At 21.3% G+C, this 17,028-nt stretch overlaps 3 protein-coding genes across 3 annotated transcripts; all 3 read left to right on the plus strand. All coding sequences in view use genetic code 6, as the record gives it.

The window, feature by feature from the left end:
* Positions 1–2,063: 2,063 nt before the first annotated feature.
* On the plus strand, positions 2,064–3,710 carry TTHERM_00554630 (transmembrane protein, putative; the record flags this gene model as incomplete). Its single annotated transcript, XM_001009253.2, has 1 exon — positions 2,064–3,710. The coding sequence occupies one exon, from the start codon at positions 2,064–2,066 to the stop codon at positions 3,708–3,710; it is 1,647 nt and encodes a 548-aa protein (XP_001009253.2).
* A 1,855-nt stretch (positions 3,711–5,565) lies between these two features.
* TTHERM_00554640 (transmembrane protein, putative) lies at positions 5,566–7,656 on the plus strand (the record flags this gene model as incomplete). The annotated part of the gene is made up of 1 exon (XM_001009254.2): positions 5,566–7,656. One exon carries the CDS (start codon positions 5,566–5,568, stop codon positions 7,654–7,656), a length of 2,091 nt encoding a protein of 696 aa, XP_001009254.2.
* A 1,602-nt stretch (positions 7,657–9,258) lies between these two features.
* Positions 9,259–12,323, plus strand: TTHERM_000554649 (transmembrane protein, putative; the record flags this gene model as incomplete). Its single annotated transcript, XM_012795945.1, has 6 exons — positions 9,259–9,379; positions 9,503–10,664; positions 10,775–11,262; positions 11,422–11,736; positions 11,953–12,201; positions 12,253–12,323. The coding sequence occupies 6 exons, from the start codon at positions 9,259–9,261 to the stop codon at positions 12,321–12,323; spliced, it is 2,406 nt and encodes an 801-aa protein (XP_012651399.1).
* Positions 12,324–17,028: the final 4,705 nt, after the last annotated feature.

Here is a 17,028-nt window from a genome sequence, read left to right on the forward strand (position 1 = left end):
TTTTTATTCTTATTCTTAATTTAAAGAGAAATAAACTTACTAATTACTATTTTTATAAGTATTTTGTCTGTAATTTAATTAATTTGTAATTATTACTAATTTGAAAAGTATGGAAACTTATTTTAAAGCTGATGAAGTAGATTAACTGATATTATGTAAAATTTTACTTTTTCTTCACTAGTAGAACTAACTGAAGAAGTTGCTTTTAACTAGATACTATGTATTTAATAATCCAAAGGTTAACCTATATTTTAATCTAAAAAAAATTAGGAATAAAAAAAAATAATTTAAAAATCCTTTTACAATTAATTAATTTACAACAATCACCTTATAGTTTAAAGCTTAATAACGTGTTTGATTATTTTTTTATATATTAGATATTTTTGTAAATTAAATTTCATTTTTTTTATTAAAAAAAAAATCTCTACCTATTTTCGAAAATAATACCCCCATCTAAAAGCTGTTCGATTATTAAGATATTAATACTTTGTGGCTATTCTTTCACTTAACTTAATGAGGAGAAAAAAAAGTAAAAATAATTAGAAATTTAAAATAAAAGGGAAAAAGATAAATAAATAAATAAATAAATCAAATATTTTTTCTAAAATTAAAATTCAATCAAATTAAATCCATAAATATTTATTTATCCTTTTTGATTAATACTCAATATTATCTTCACTTACAATCATAATAAATATATTAATGAAATTTTTCAACAAAAGAATAAAAATAAAATGTGTTAAAATAAAATAGCTACATATTTTAATTTTTATGGTTAATTAATAGAGTTTGTTTTTTGCTGATGTTTGCTATCTATCTATCTATCTATCTATCTATCTATCTATCTATCTATCTATCTATCTATCTATCTATCTATCTATCTATCTATCTTTTTTGAAATAAAATATATAGATCTTTTCTAAAATATTTCCACAATTTAAATAAAAGCTTCTCAATTAGTGCGTAATAATATTTTTTGTAATTGTTAAGCTTATCTTTATTATTTATTTAATTATACGAGAAAATAATGCCAAAATAAAAATAAGGAATTTAAAATGAAGAATAACTTTTAAAAAATTAATTAATTAATTAAATATCATTTCTAAAACTAAAAAATAATCAAATTAAAGGAAAAAAGATTTTCACTTGTTGATAAATACTCAAAATTGCTATAACTTGCAGCCAATAAATAAATAAACAAGCAAGCACATTACCTAATAATGTTTTCAACAAAAAAGTAAACTTGCTATTTAATATTTACCTCATAAGTATTGTGTGCCTTGAGTTAACTCATAATACGTGCAGAGTATCGAATTAATAATTTCTATTATCCACTCTGCTAGATTCTTCTTTTGTCAATTGCTCAAAGCTTGAGTTATTGTCTCTTTTATATTTACAAATCTAAATACAAAGTAAATTACGAATAAGATAAAGCATAATCTATAGAGAAAGGATTATCAAGTTAGTTTAACATTTAGATATTCATAATTCCTTCTTTTCTGAACTTCCTAACCTAATATTTGTAAGTATATGCAACTTATGCTTTTTTTTTCCTTTACCTTATGCTTTAAAATGGTTATCTTACTTTAATTATAGTGTCTTCTATATTTTTCTTAAAACGAAAATTGCATAGACAACATTACTTTGGCATATTTCTTAATTTGCTTAGCTTATTTTTAATAAGTAGTATTGATACTTATCAAATTTATTATTGTGACTAAGCAGATTAATCTTTTTCGCAGTGGAGTGTCTTTCCTTATTTAGCTTATATAATTTCCTGGTTTACAAATGCTGCTCAGCTGAGTTATGAAGAAATGTTGTACAGAAAATACATGTTGAATCCAGCCTAAGTTTCTGGGTATGAGGGAATGTTTGGAATAATTTTTGCGCTTATTGGATGTTTAATTGGCACTTATTTTTAAAATGATTATATTTAAGAAGATTTTTATTAATTTGTGAGTTAAGTCTTCTCATTCAAAAACCCTGCTATATTCTTTTTAGTTTTGGTAGTAGTTTTAATAAATATTTTTTCAAGCTGTGTTAATTAGATCATCATAAAATAGATGTCTGCACTAACCAGAGCCATTTCAGACTCTAATTCTTTTATTTTAGGATGGTTACTCTTTATGATGGCTGGTTATTATTCATTTGGATGGTAATATCTATTAGGTTATGTCATTTCTATATTAGGTATAATCATATTTTGTGAAATCTTAGTTCTACCATGGTTTGGATTCAATAAGAATCGAGGACATGATTTTGTAGCTCCTAAATTAAATTATTATTATTCTCAAGAAGCATATCCTTATTACTATTAAGCAAACATTCCCATTCAATAATAATAAAATTATAATGGATATAATAACTAAGTGATTAATTTGGAAAATAACCAATAAAATCAATTCTTAAATCAACCTTTATTAGCAGAGATAAATTTAGCACCTAACCAATAGTTATAAAGACCTTCAAATATTTCTAACTAAGATTATTATAGCCAAAATAGACAATAAACCCTACATTAAAATCTAATTGATTAGCCAAATAACTTTAGTTAAAATTAGTTGAATTTTTAAACCACAAAGGAAGTATTAAAGGAAATATTATCTATGTAATTTGAAAATTTGACATAAATTAAATAAATAATTGTATTAATTCAGGATATTCAAGCCAAAACTCCTTAATAAGACCATAGCACCAAAAATGAAATAGCTAAAATTTTGAAAAAAATTGCAAGTTAATTGACAAATGACTACTTAAATACCATAAAAATGAGAATGTTAAAATTGGTCTAAGAAGATTAGTATGCGAATGTTTATAAAATAAATGAAATGAGATATATTTCAGAAAGATTATCTTTCTTAGTTGATAATAATAATAGTAATATAACAATAAAATCCATAAACGAAATAATAGCATGGATTGAGGATAATCATTAGCCCACTGAATTTACACAAACTCTCTAAAACATTTAAGCAATAAACTAGCTATTTTTGAGTGAATACTAGAGAAATTAGGAATCTGGATTGAATTGGAAAGATTAATATGAAGCAATCTAATAAAAATTGAAATTTAATAATAGTCAAGGATAGTAATTTGAACAGTCAAATATTTCTAACTCAAATACTTTAAACCAAAGCGGACAACAAAAATTAGATTAAAATTTAATGAATTAACCTTACTAGCTTAATTAAAATGAACAATATTTAAATACAACAAAAGAAGTATTAAAAGAAATTTTATCGACAGAATTTGAAAACTTGACATAAGTTAAACAAATCATTGTTTTAATTGATTATATCAATTCAAAAATTAATTAAAATGATCATAGTCACAAATCAGAAATAGGCAAAATATCTCATAAAATTGCTTCTGTGTTGATAAAAAACTATTCAAATATCATCAAAATAAAAATTGTAAAATTAATTTTGGAAGATTAATTTATGAATATTTCTAAAATAAATGAAATGAGGTATATTTAAGACAGACTATATTTCCTAGTTATCAACAGTAATATTAATACTAAATGTCTTAACGAAATTATCATCTGGATTGAGAACAATCTTTAACCTAATGGATTAACATAAGTAACTGAAAATTTGTAACAAATTAATGAATAATTTTTAAATGAATAAAAGAGAGATTTTTAGTAATCTGTCTCAAATTGGAATGAATAATACCAAGCAATATTGTAAAAACTTAATTCTAGCTGATATAAGTACATTAAAGCATTGAATAAAAGAGACAAATCAAGAAATAACAGCCTAATGAAGATCAGAAGAAGTTGATAGAAATATGATTCAACTAGAACATCTTCTATTTTTCCTTAAAATTTTATTTGTATTCTTAATTTAAAGAGAAATAAACTAACTAACTAACTATAAGTATTTTTTGTGTAATTTTATTTTTTTAATTTTAAATGTAATCTTAGGTTTCTTAAATAAGTTAAATTGCTTATTTTAAATTTTACTTTTTTTAAATAGAAATTAATATAATATTAAATAAATTTAGGCAATATTATTTTTAATATTTTTAATTATTTAATTTGAATTTATACTAATTTGAAAAGTATGGAAATTTTTTTTAAAGTTGATGATACAGACTAACTAATATTATATAAAATTTTACTTTTTCTTCACGAGTAGAACTAACTGACGAAGCTGTTTTTAAATAGATATTATGCATTTAATAATTCAAAGATTAACCTAGTATAAACTATACACCATGCGTCAAAATAAATAGGTAGAAATTTTTATTTGAAAAACTTTTGAAATTGTCAAGATATTTTCAGTTTAATTTGAAAGAGAGTACTTTCTTTAATTCTAGTTTTATGTAGATGTCTGCTATCCTTTTTTTATTAAGATATCTACCTATTTTCGAAAATAATACCCCGATCTAAAAATTGTTGGATGAATTATTAAGAGATTAATATTTTAGCTTTACTTAAGGATTTACTTATAGGAGAAAATAGAGTGAAAATAATTAGAAATTTAAAACAAGAGGGAAAAAGATTAATAAATAAACAAATCATATATTATTTCTAAAATTAGATTTCAATCAAATTAAAGCCATAAATATTTATTTTTCCTTTTTAATTAATACTATATATTATCTTCACTTTTGATTGTTAAGCATATTACCGAAAATTTTAAACAAAAGAATAAAAATAAGATGTGATAAAATAAAAAAACTACATATTTTAATTATTGTGGCTAATTAATAGAGTTTGTTTTTTACTGATATTTGCTATCTATCTATCTTTTTTGAAAAAAAAATATATAGATCTTTTCTAAAATATGTCCACAATTTAAATAAAAGCTTCTCAATTAGTGCGTAATAATATTTTTTGTAATTGTTAAGCTTAACTTAACTATTTACTTATACGAAAAAATAGTACCAAAATAAATATATGAAATTTAAAATGAAGAATAATTTAAAAAAATAAATAAATTAATTAAATATCATTTCTAAAATTAAAAAATAATCAAATTAAAGGAAAAAAGATTTTCACTTGTTGATAAATACTCAAAATTGCCATAACTTGCAGCCAATAAATAAATAAGCAAGCAAGCATTTTACCTAACAATGTCTTCAACAAAAAAATAAATTAGTTGTTTAATATTTGCCTCATAAGTATTGCGTGCCTTGAGCTAACTCATAATACGTGAAGAGTATTAAATTAATCATTTCTATTATCCACTCTGCTAGATTCTTCTTTTGTCAATTGCTCAAAGCTTGAGTTATTGTCTCTTTTATATTTACAAATCTAAATACAAAGTAAATTACGAATAAGATAAAGCATAATCTATAGAGAAAGGATTATCAAGTTAGTTTAAAATTTAGATATTCATAATTCCTTCTTTTCTGAACTTCCTAACCTAATATTTGTAAGTATATGCAACTTATGGCTTTTTTTACATTTATCTTCAGCTTTAAAATGGTTTTCTTATTGTAATTACAGTGTCTTCTATATTTTTATTAAAACGAAATTTGCATAGACAACATTACTTTGGCATATTACTTAATTTGCTTAGCCTATTTTTATTATTTTTTTCACATGATTAATAAATGTATTATGCTGATGATACAAATTAATATGTTATGAAATGGGATGTCTTTCCAATTTTAGCTTTTATATTTTCCTGGTTTACAAATGCTGCTCAGCTGAGTTATGAAGAAATGTTGTACAGAAAATACATGTTAAATCCAGCCTAAGTTTCTGGGTATGAAGGAATGTTTGGAATTATTTTTGCTCTTATTGGAAGTTTAGTTTGGACTTATATTCATAATTAATATTTTTAAGAAGATTTTTATTCATTTGTGAGTTAAGTCTTCTCATTCAAAAACCCTGCTATATTCTTTTTAGTTTTGGTAGTAGTTTTAATAAATATTTTTTCAAGCTGTGTTAATTAGATCATCATAAAATAGATGTCTGCACTAACCAGAGCTATTTCAGACTCTAATTCTTTTATTTTAGGATTGTTACTCTTTATGATGGCTGGTTATTATTCATTTATATGGTAATATCTATTAGGTTATGTCATTTCTATATTAGGTACAATCATATTTTGTGAAATCTTAGTTCTACCATGGTTTGGATTCAATAAGAATCGAGGACATGATTTTGTAGCTCCTAAACTAAATCTTTATTATTTTCAATAAACGTATCCTTAATAATATTAAGCAAACATTCCGATTCAGTTTTAGTACAATTATAACGGATATAATAACCAAGTGGTTAATTTGGAAAATAACCAATAAAATCAATTCTTAAATCAACCTTTATTAGCAGAGATAAATATTTCACCTAACTAATATTCATAAAGACCTTCAAATGTCTTAAATAATAACAATAATTATAATCAAAGTAAATAAGATAATATAACAGGACCCTAAAATTACCAATTTAGACCTTCAAATATTTCTAGCTAAGATAATTAAAGCCAAAATAGACAATATACCCTACATTAAAATCTAATTGCTTAGCCAAACAACTTTAGTTAAAATTAGTTGAATTTTTAAACCACAAAAGAAGTATTAAAGGAAATATTATCTATGTAATTTGAAAATTTGACATAAATTAAATAAATAATTGCATTAATTCAGGATATTCAAGCCAAAACTCCTTTATAAGACCATAGCACCAAAAATGAAATAGCTAAAATTTTGAAAAAAATTGCAAGTTAATTGACAAATGACTACTTAAATACCATAAAAATGAGAATGTTAAAATTGGTCTAAGAAGATTAGTATGCGAATGTTTATAAAATAAATGAAATGAGATATATTTCAGAAAGATTATCTTTCTTAGTTGATAATAATAATAGTAATATAACAATAAAATCCATAAACGAAATAATAGCATGGATTGAGGATAATCATTAGCCCACTGAATTTACACAAACTCTCTAAAACATTTAAGCAATAAACTAGTTATTTTTGAGTGAATATTAGAGAAATTAGGAAATTAGATCAAATTGGATAGATTAATATGAAGCAATCTAATAAAAATTGAAATCTAATAATAGCCAAGAATAGTAATTTGAACAGTCAAATACGACTAACTAAAATACCTTAAACCAAAACGAACAACAAAAATTAAATTAAAATTTAATTAATTAAGCTTACTAGCTTAATTAAAATAAGTAATATTTAAATATAACAAAAGAAGTATTAAAAGAAATTTTATCGACAGAATTTGAAAACTTGACATAAGTTAAACAAATCATAGTTTTAATTGATGATATCAATTCAAAGATTAATTAAAATGATCATAGTCACAAATCAAAAATAGGTAAAATTTCTAATAAAATTGCTTCTGTGTTGATAAAAAACTATTCAAATATCATCAAAATAAAAATTGTAAAATTAATTTTGGATGATTAATTTATGAATATTTCTAGAATAAATGAAATGAGGTATATTTAAGACAGACTATATTTCCTTGTTATCAACAATAATATTGATACTAAATGTCTTAGCGAAATTATCATCTGGATTGAGAACAATCTTTAACCCAACGAATTAACACAAGTTACCGAAAACTTGTAACAAATTAATGAATAATTTTTGAATGAATAAAAGAGAGATTTTTAGTAATCTGTATCAAATTGGAATGAATAATACCAAGTAATACTATAAAAACTGAATTCTAGCTGATATAAGTGCATTAAATCAGTGAACACACAAAAGTGATAAAATCAAGAAATAACAGCCTAATGAAGATGAGAAGATGTTGAAAGAAATATGATTCAACTAGAATATATTTTATTTTATACTTAAAATTATTATTTTATTCTTAATTTAAAGAGAAATAAATTGATTAATTATTATTTTATTATTTTTTGTCTGTAATTTAATTTATTTTTTTAATTTTAAATTTTAATCTTAGATTTCTAAAATAAGCTAAATTGCTTATTGAAAATTTTATTTTATTTTTATAATAGAAATTAATATAATATTAAATAAGTTTATGCAATAGTATAATTATATATTTTATTATTTAATAAAAAAGATTCTTTAACCTAAGTTTTTTATTAATAAAAATGAATTAAAAAAAATAGCTTTGAACTAACAAATTCATATAAATATGCCCAAACTACTTGATTTTAATTAGATTTTTGGTTATATTTTAAGTCAAAATTACTTTTATTTATTCAAAAATATTTTATTATTTTGGTTTTTTGATATAAATATAAAATTAACTCTTATTTAAGGAAAATTAAAAATAAGTTTTCAAAAATTTATCTATCAATAAGAATATTCTTAAATTAAATAAATTGAAAATAGTATTACATTTTTATTATTGCAATACATATATAAAAATGAATATTTTTAAAGTTGAATTAATCTTACTTATTTCACAAATAAAAGAAAAGTATTTATTTTTGAGACATCTCAAGATTTTAATAATAGTATGAAAAAATTAACTTTGAGAAGCTATGCATTTCAATATCTTTAATAATTGTTGGTTTTTATTATATTATTTTTTTATGTTTAAAATCCTGAGAATATTTGTTTAAAATTGTTTGTATTAGGCTATTATCAAATAAATTAACTATTTAATTTAAATTAATATTTTTCTTTCATTTGGGTATCTTATGAATTATGTTATTGGTTATTTTTAGATAAGGAATTTAATTGGAAAAAACCTAATTTTTAACTCAAAAAGTAATTTAGAAAAGAATTAATAAGGAAGATTTCTATTCTTATCATACCAGAATTGCATCAATTAAAAATTTAGCTTAAAAGAATTTAAAAAAATCAATTATTAATTGAGAATAACATTGATAAGAAGAGGAAAAACAAAAGACTCATAAAAAAAAACAAATGAATAAAATTAAAATTGCATTTTTTATCATTTATTTGATGCTAATTTTTTTACCTTTTTGCTATTAATAAGTATATCCTTTTGATGATAAAGTGAGTATTAACTCAATAAATATAAATTAATCATAGCCACAATAAACAGTTAGTTATACTCTGAATTGCTCTAATCCTAAAATTTTGATTGCAAATACTGCTTTAGATTTCCCTACTAGCTAAAAAGGATTTTAAATAAAATATAGCATTTCAAACGATAATAAATAAGTATAATTTGAATCAAATATTCAAAATACTCAGAATTATTAGGTTTCTTTTTAATATGCTCAAATATGTATTGATACTTTTTTTGTTTAAGTAGTGGAGATTTAACAGAGTATAAATTTTTAAAATAATATATTTGTGTACACTTATCCATATATAAATGCAAAACCTAATATGAGAGTATTTGCTTATTTAATTGGATATTAATATAAGGACTGCTATTCAACTTAAAGTATAGTACTTTAAAAATCTACAGCAAATTAAGGATCTTTTACATTTGAGTTTTTCACAACTAGTAAAGATGACATTTCTTATTTGAAAGTTAATTTTGTTTTTTATGAATAAGATATAAATACAAACAATGATCCATATTATTATTTATAATAAATTGATGATAATTAATACAAATAAATTTCAGATTCTGATAACCCATTGGTCAATAGTGGTAATTAATAAAAATAATCTACTTATCAATTGGAAACTAATAAAAATATTAGTTTTATTATGATTGGTCTTACTGGATATATTTTAGGTTAAAAATCAAACACGGTTAATTTAGAGCTAAGTTAAAGTTAAAACAGTCTACCTACAAATATTATCTTGATTTACTCAAAACAAGGTGATCCTATTGTATATGGCTACACAAGTTCAATTCTTTTTTTTCAAATGAAATAATGTGATAATAATAAAATAAACTTTAATGATACTTGTGTTGATTAATGTCCTTCAGGTTATTTTTAATTATCAGATTCATAAAGGCAAATTCTCACTTGTCAAATATGTGATATATCTTGTAAAACATGTGATAAAGCTACTGAATGCTTAACTTGCAATGATAATTATCCTTACTATTTATCTGATAAAAAAATATGCAAGTAAGATTATCCTACAAAATATGTTTGCAGTGAATAAAAACCTGATTATTTAATAGCTAAATAAAATTGTGTAAAGTGTGATAATTGTTTAGATTGCAATTCATTATAATCATGCTGCAATTACAACGATATCAATAGCTATATTTAATTTTCAAACAATAATTGTGAGTGTAAAGATAAATTAACTATGACGATCGATTTACAAAAATAAAAATGCTCCTGCAACGATTTAACAAAAATGAAAATCAACGATTAATAAAATAGTTGTATTTGCTAAGATAGCTAAACTATGATATTAAATTTAGACAAATCTTCATGTGACTGTAAAGATACTACAACCATGAAATTTTATTAAAATAAATGTGTATGTTTGGATGAAATCAATATGATTTTTTAAGAAGATAAATGCGATTGCATGCCCAGCATGTTTTTCAATGTAACAAGCTCTAAATGTGAATGTAGAGATAAAAATGTTATGTAATATGTTTTATCATAAAAAGGCTGTGATTGTCCTCAAAACTCTATATTAGTCAATGATAAATGCATTTGTTAGGATAGATCGTATTACATGGATTAGTATCTAAAGAAATGCATTTAAAATCCATAAATTGCTAATTGCGAAATACCGAATGAACAACTTCCTCAATGCTTAAAATGCTATTAGGGTTACAAATTAGTAAATGGTATTTGTAAATTCTGTGGAAAGTAAATTAAAAATTATGATCTTACAAATTAAATATAAAATTCCCTTTTTTATAAATAAATTTCGTTAATATTTTTGAAGAATATTTATCTTAATTAAAATTCTTTAATAGTGGAAAATTCTTTGATGATGTCACAAATGACTGCACATAAAGTTGCATCTAATATTGTTATTTTTGCTCTAACAAATAAGATTGCAAATAATATGAGGATTAATTCCCTTGCCATTTTAGTTGCTAAATATGTACAATTCCGAATTCATCTACAGCTTGTAGTTTATGCAGTTCACCTACGAGATAATTTAATTTAACAGATAGTTCTTGCAATTGCATTTATGGCTATGAAGAAACCGGATAGATAGATTGTTAGGCTATATAATAATCTTATAGCTAATCCTTTTTGACTCTTAAAACTGTTCTTCATAATTTATCTTTTTATATGTAGCTTGTACTTGCGATTACTCCATTTTTCCCTTACATTCAATATTCATTTATTTTACAACAATAGATAGGCTTAATTTCAGAAATATTGCCAGATGATATCTAAGATTTGAGAATAGAACTCTTGAATGAATATAATAACTACAATTTTAAATTTTTTGGTAATATAAAAATTAGTTAATCTGAAAATTTTCGCGCATAGGGAATAATAAATTAATTAATTGTAAGTGGTATTATATTGATTGCTTTACTTTTATTTAAAATAGCAAGTATGATTATAAAAGGCTTGTAAAAGAATTCTTTTTTTAATTAATTTCAAGCATTCATGTTTATAACTGCGTCAAGGTTACTTTCAACTCAAGTAACCTTCTCTGTTATATGGGTTTTCTTACAATTAGATTAACTCAACTCAAATGTAAAAGCATTAACTGCAGCTTCTGTAGATAGTCTAATAATTATTTTCTTTATTGTCAGCCTAATTTATCATTGTAAAGAGGTGTTCAAATATTTTCAACTCCAAAAATAATCTTCTCATATTTCTACAGATACGAAACATATGCTAAATGAATCAATAAATTTTTAAAAATCTTCAAGCAATAACTTTTTGATTAGAGATATAAATTTAAATTAAGGATGTAAATATATTATTTGGGTGCTCATTGAGTTCAGGAAAATAATTTGTGTATTTTTTTTAATTAAATTCCAAAATAAAGTAGGAATGTTTATAGCATGTGGACTATCAATTATCTTTCTATTGATAATACCTATTTTTCAAATTTTTGATACTAAACAAAAAACTATGTTCAATTTTATTTCTGAGATACTACTAAGCAGTTTATATATCTTAATAGCTGTAAACTAAAACTCTCAAACTGTTGAACTTGAGACTGGAAAGTAATACAAGAATCCTTCAATTTTAGACATCACGACAATAGCAATTATTTTAATTTTTTAGTCTTTTACAATAATAAGTGCCTTAGTTGTAATATACTTAAAAATAAAAGCCATAATAATCCGACTTAGTTGTAGTAGAACTAATAAATCAAAAATATAAGATGATGATTACATGAAAGGAACATTTCCATAAAACATGGACATAAGTAAGTATATTTATAATAAATTAATATTAATAATATAAATTTATTTTAAAGGTATAATTGATTAGATATTGTCTTCAAATAACAAATTTACTTAGAAATTTGTCTAATATAGGAAAAATTGATTGATCATCTTTTAAATATAAAATGTCAATAAAAATAAAAAATGATATTTATAATACTTAATTTATAATATTTGGAAATTCTAAAGTAAATAATTAATTTAAAAAGATACAATATAATATTATAATAAAGAATATTAAAGCAAAAATAAATTAAATTTACAAAACTTTAATTAATTAATTAATTAAAAGATTATTTATTAGGTAAAAAAGTATTTAAAAATAAAGAAAAATTTAACAAATTTTGATATAAAATTCTAAAGTAAATCATTTGACAGATAGCAAAAGTGAGAGTAAATTCATAAAACTAGTTAATTAATTGTAATATTGAATTTATTCAAGACTTTATTATTTAACTTATAGACTATACAAAAACAAATTAAATATCCAAAACTGGAAAATTATAAAATTAAATGGTATTTATTCTTTAAAAAAAATATATAAATTAAACAGTTTAAATTAATATTTATATGAAATGTAAAATTAAATAATTTAAGAAAGCAAAAGCCGATTTTATTTTATTTTATATAATTTGAATGAAAAAATATTGTATTTATTCGAAATTTTACTATTTTTCTTATAGAAAAAGCAAAATTAAATTAAATTTACATTATTAATTTAATTTAACAAAATAAAAATCTATTATATATTAAAAATGTAATATCTTAAATTACATATTAATATAAAAAAATTATTAAACTAGTGTTTAAAAATTAAAATTAAAATCAAATTATTTCATTAATTAATCTACTTTATAGCAAATCTAGGAATTAAATTCTTTATTCTCCACTTGCATAAGAATTTAATTGCTATATTTAAATTAAACAAGATTAAATAAATTACTTTCATATAAAATGTTAGAGTAAAGTATTTGATGAAAAATCAAATGTAAATTATATATAATGAAATACGATTTGTTTATTTTTCTACTTAAAGAAATAGTAAAAAAAAGTAAATCCAATTTACAAAACTAGAAAATATTACTTACAGTTGTTGTTATTAATTAATATTTTATACGAAATAAATTTGATAAATTTTAAATTATTTTATTTTTTTTATAAGCTTTAGTAAAAGACAAGAACTACTTTTTTTAATATAAAATTTAATCAGAATTTTATTTGCTAAATCAAATATTATTTATCAATTTTTTCATTTTTAAAATTTACAGATTATTTAGAGTATTCTTCAAATCAATTTTTAAAGAAGCATATTTGTTGAAAAAAATCTTATTTGAAACAAATTTACTAATAAAAAGGTAGAAATAGTTTGTATTTTATTTATTCAGTGTATTAAATTCTTTTTTAAAATAAATAAAATTTTACAATATGATTAAAGCATTGATCGCATGATATTGCTAAATATATGCCTTTCTTTTTTCTTTCTAAAATTTTGTGATATTTTATCACTATTTTATGTAATTGCTTTTATTCTTTCTAAAAATACCATTTATTGTATTATTTTTATGTATTGTATAGCTTAAAAGGTATAAATAATTACAGAAATTTTACTAAAATAACTCCAAGTAACTTCCAATATGAGAATATTATGCTTAAATTGATACATTTACATTAATTTATTCAGTTTTAGGTCAATGAAAAAATAATTTACCCTAAAAATATTTGATTAAATAGGCAAATAAATTAATTAACAATTCGTGGTGTTTAATTGATAATATTGCTTTTATTTAAAATAAAGGTAAGATAATAAAAAGCTTTCATAAAAAAAACTTGCTTTACTTATATCTAAATAAATTTTTGTTTATTATATCATCATAATTACTCTTATTAAACAAAATATCTTAATTATATGGATTATATTAAAACTTGATTAAATTTTATTTAATTTAGATGCAAAGGTTGGCTCACTTACAACAAAATTTGGTATTTATTTGAAATTATTTTTTCATTTACTGCCATATGTACAAATGTAAAGAATTTAAAAATAGTTACAGAAGACTGAGTATCAAATGCATGTTAAATGAATTATTTATAAAACAATAAAATAAATGTAAGCAATTTTCAATTTATTCATAGATTTAAAAACTAATAAGGGATGAAAACAACTATGGAATTTAGTAGATTGTAAAATTTATCAAAATAATATTCACTTTAATTTTAATTAATTATTTACCATAAAAAATAGAAAATTTTAGAATGTGAGTTATCTTTTTATTGGAATGATCTTGCTTATTTTTTAAATTTTTGATATACACTTAAATTATTTTTTGATTTCTCTTCTGTAAATATTTGTATACTCTTTTCATACTTTTGTAAGTCTATTTTTAATTGTAATTATGAAAATAATTAACTTGATTGAGGATTAATGGATGTTTGGTATATTAATATAAATTAATTATCAAATTGATTTAATTATTTTCCATAGATTCATTTTAGAAAAATATATTAATTAATTAACTAATTTGTCCTCTAAAATAAAAATCAATATACTTTCTGATAGACTTTATATTAAAAATAAAAGAAATTAATTATAATTATTAATAAATACAAAAGACGCAATTTATGATTATATTTTAATGTTTTAGATTAGATTAGTGCTATTTATTTCCCTTCTTTAACCATAAAACTAATTTAAAGAAAATAAAAAATTATTTGAAAATAATGTTTTTTTATTTCTTAAATTTGAGATATTTTTATGTATCCACTTAAAAAGTCTTTATTTTTGGCTGGTAATATGACTATTTCTTCTCTAACTATGTTTAGTTCTAAAATATTCCTCTTTTAATATTTATCAACCATGCCGCCAAAAATTAATACATTTATAATTAATTTAATAAATTGTTGTTACACTTGATATTTATGGATTTTCTGATTAGAGTCTACGAAATATATATTTTTCAAATTAATTATAGTCAAAGAAGTATCTTATTAAGACTATAAATAATTTGCTTAGATAAATTAAAAATTGTGAAGAAAGAAAGATAAAATATTTGAAATAAACAAAATTTGATTCTAAAAAAAAAAAACTAACTATCTAATTAAGATATCTCTAAAATATTAAATTGATGGTATAGTTGGATATGTTAACGATCTACTAATACAAATATTTCATCCTAATACTAATTTATAATTTCAGATTACTCCTTGCTTAGTAGTATACTAGCATTCCAACTAGTAATGTGACCATTCAATAAAATGTTTGCATTAGCAAGTCTAATACTTATATTCTCTAACCTAAAATATCTTAATGCCCATTTAATAAAAGCTATTTAGTAAGCATATATAAATTAGATTATTTTTTTAAATGGGGTCATTTCAATATAACCTAAATAGTTGATATAAAAAATTAATTATCATTTAGTATTAATGGTGAAAATGAAGTATGCTTTTAAATTTCTGAAATATGTCTGAAAAATGTTTATTTTAGATAATACTAAATAAAAAACCCAAAATTTAGTAATAATATTAATTAAACATTTGATAAACCTGAAAACTATAAAATAAATATGAAAGCATTGGGCTTCATAACAGGCTATAATTCAATCTAATAAGAATATTATAGTTTAATCCTAGATTATATAAATAATACTTATGATAATTAAAAAGGATTTTAAATTTAATTTTCTACAAAATCTTTATAAACTATAAGCGAAATCAATTTAAATTATATTTATTTCCCTGAAGATTAATATTCGGGTAACAATTATTATTAATTTTAAATTTATGATGATAGAAACAATACATATTCTTTTAACTAATCTTACTCTGATGGTAGTGATAATAAGTATAGATCAACTAGTTAACAGTAAATGCAAAATTTTTAAGTTAAAAACTAATAAAATACAATTGGTGGAATTAATGGTTTTAATTTTTGTGCTAATAAAAATGACTGTGGTAATGGTGTAAGAGCTTTGCTTAATATTAATAATGACAATACTTATAATTATGCTACTTGGTATCTTTCATAAATATATAACATAACAAGTTAATTTATTCAATTTAATATGTTAAATTGTAATTTAATTAATTAAACAATAAATTTCAATGATCAATGTGTAAATCAGTGTCCTTAAAAATATTTCAACAATACTGATAATACAAGTTAATAACTATAAGTTTGCTCTTAGTGTTCAGAAGAATGTTAAAATTGTTAAAGTGAAAAAAGTAAGTGCATAACATGTAATTCAGGTTAATATCTCTACAATAATACATGCTTTAAGGATCAACCTGATAAAACATATTGTGAAAAAAAATAATTTGATTATTTTATTTGTACAGAATGTAAGAACTGCACAAAATATTGCGATTCTAATGGATAATGTTTGGATTGTAAAAATACTTAATATTTTTATAAAGATAAATGTTAAAATGAATTACCTCCACCAAATACATATATAGATAAAGGAAAATACTTTGATTGTAATTAAACTTGCAAAACATGTTTCTAAAAAGGGCCAAATTCATGTTTAAGTTGTGATGAAAATAATTTTATTTATTAAAATAATTAATGTGTTTGTAAAGATCAAAAAGGATTGGATCAAAATTTTACTTGCGTAAATTGTAAAGTGCTTGGGTGTTAAAATTGTACTAGTGATTACACTACTTGTTAGGGATGCTAATATGACATGATCTTATAAAATTCTAATTGTTAATGCTCAGACTAAAATTATTATTTTAATTAATTTAAATGCATTCAAAGTCCTAATTATAAGAATTGCGAAAAATTGAACTAATTTGATTCAAAATGCGAA

Source organism: Tetrahymena thermophila (assembly GCF_000189635.1).
Source record: "Tetrahymena thermophila SB210 genomic scaffold scf_8254786, whole genome shotgun sequence".
NCBI lineage: Eukaryota > Ciliophora > Oligohymenophorea > Hymenostomatida > Tetrahymenidae > Tetrahymena > Tetrahymena thermophila.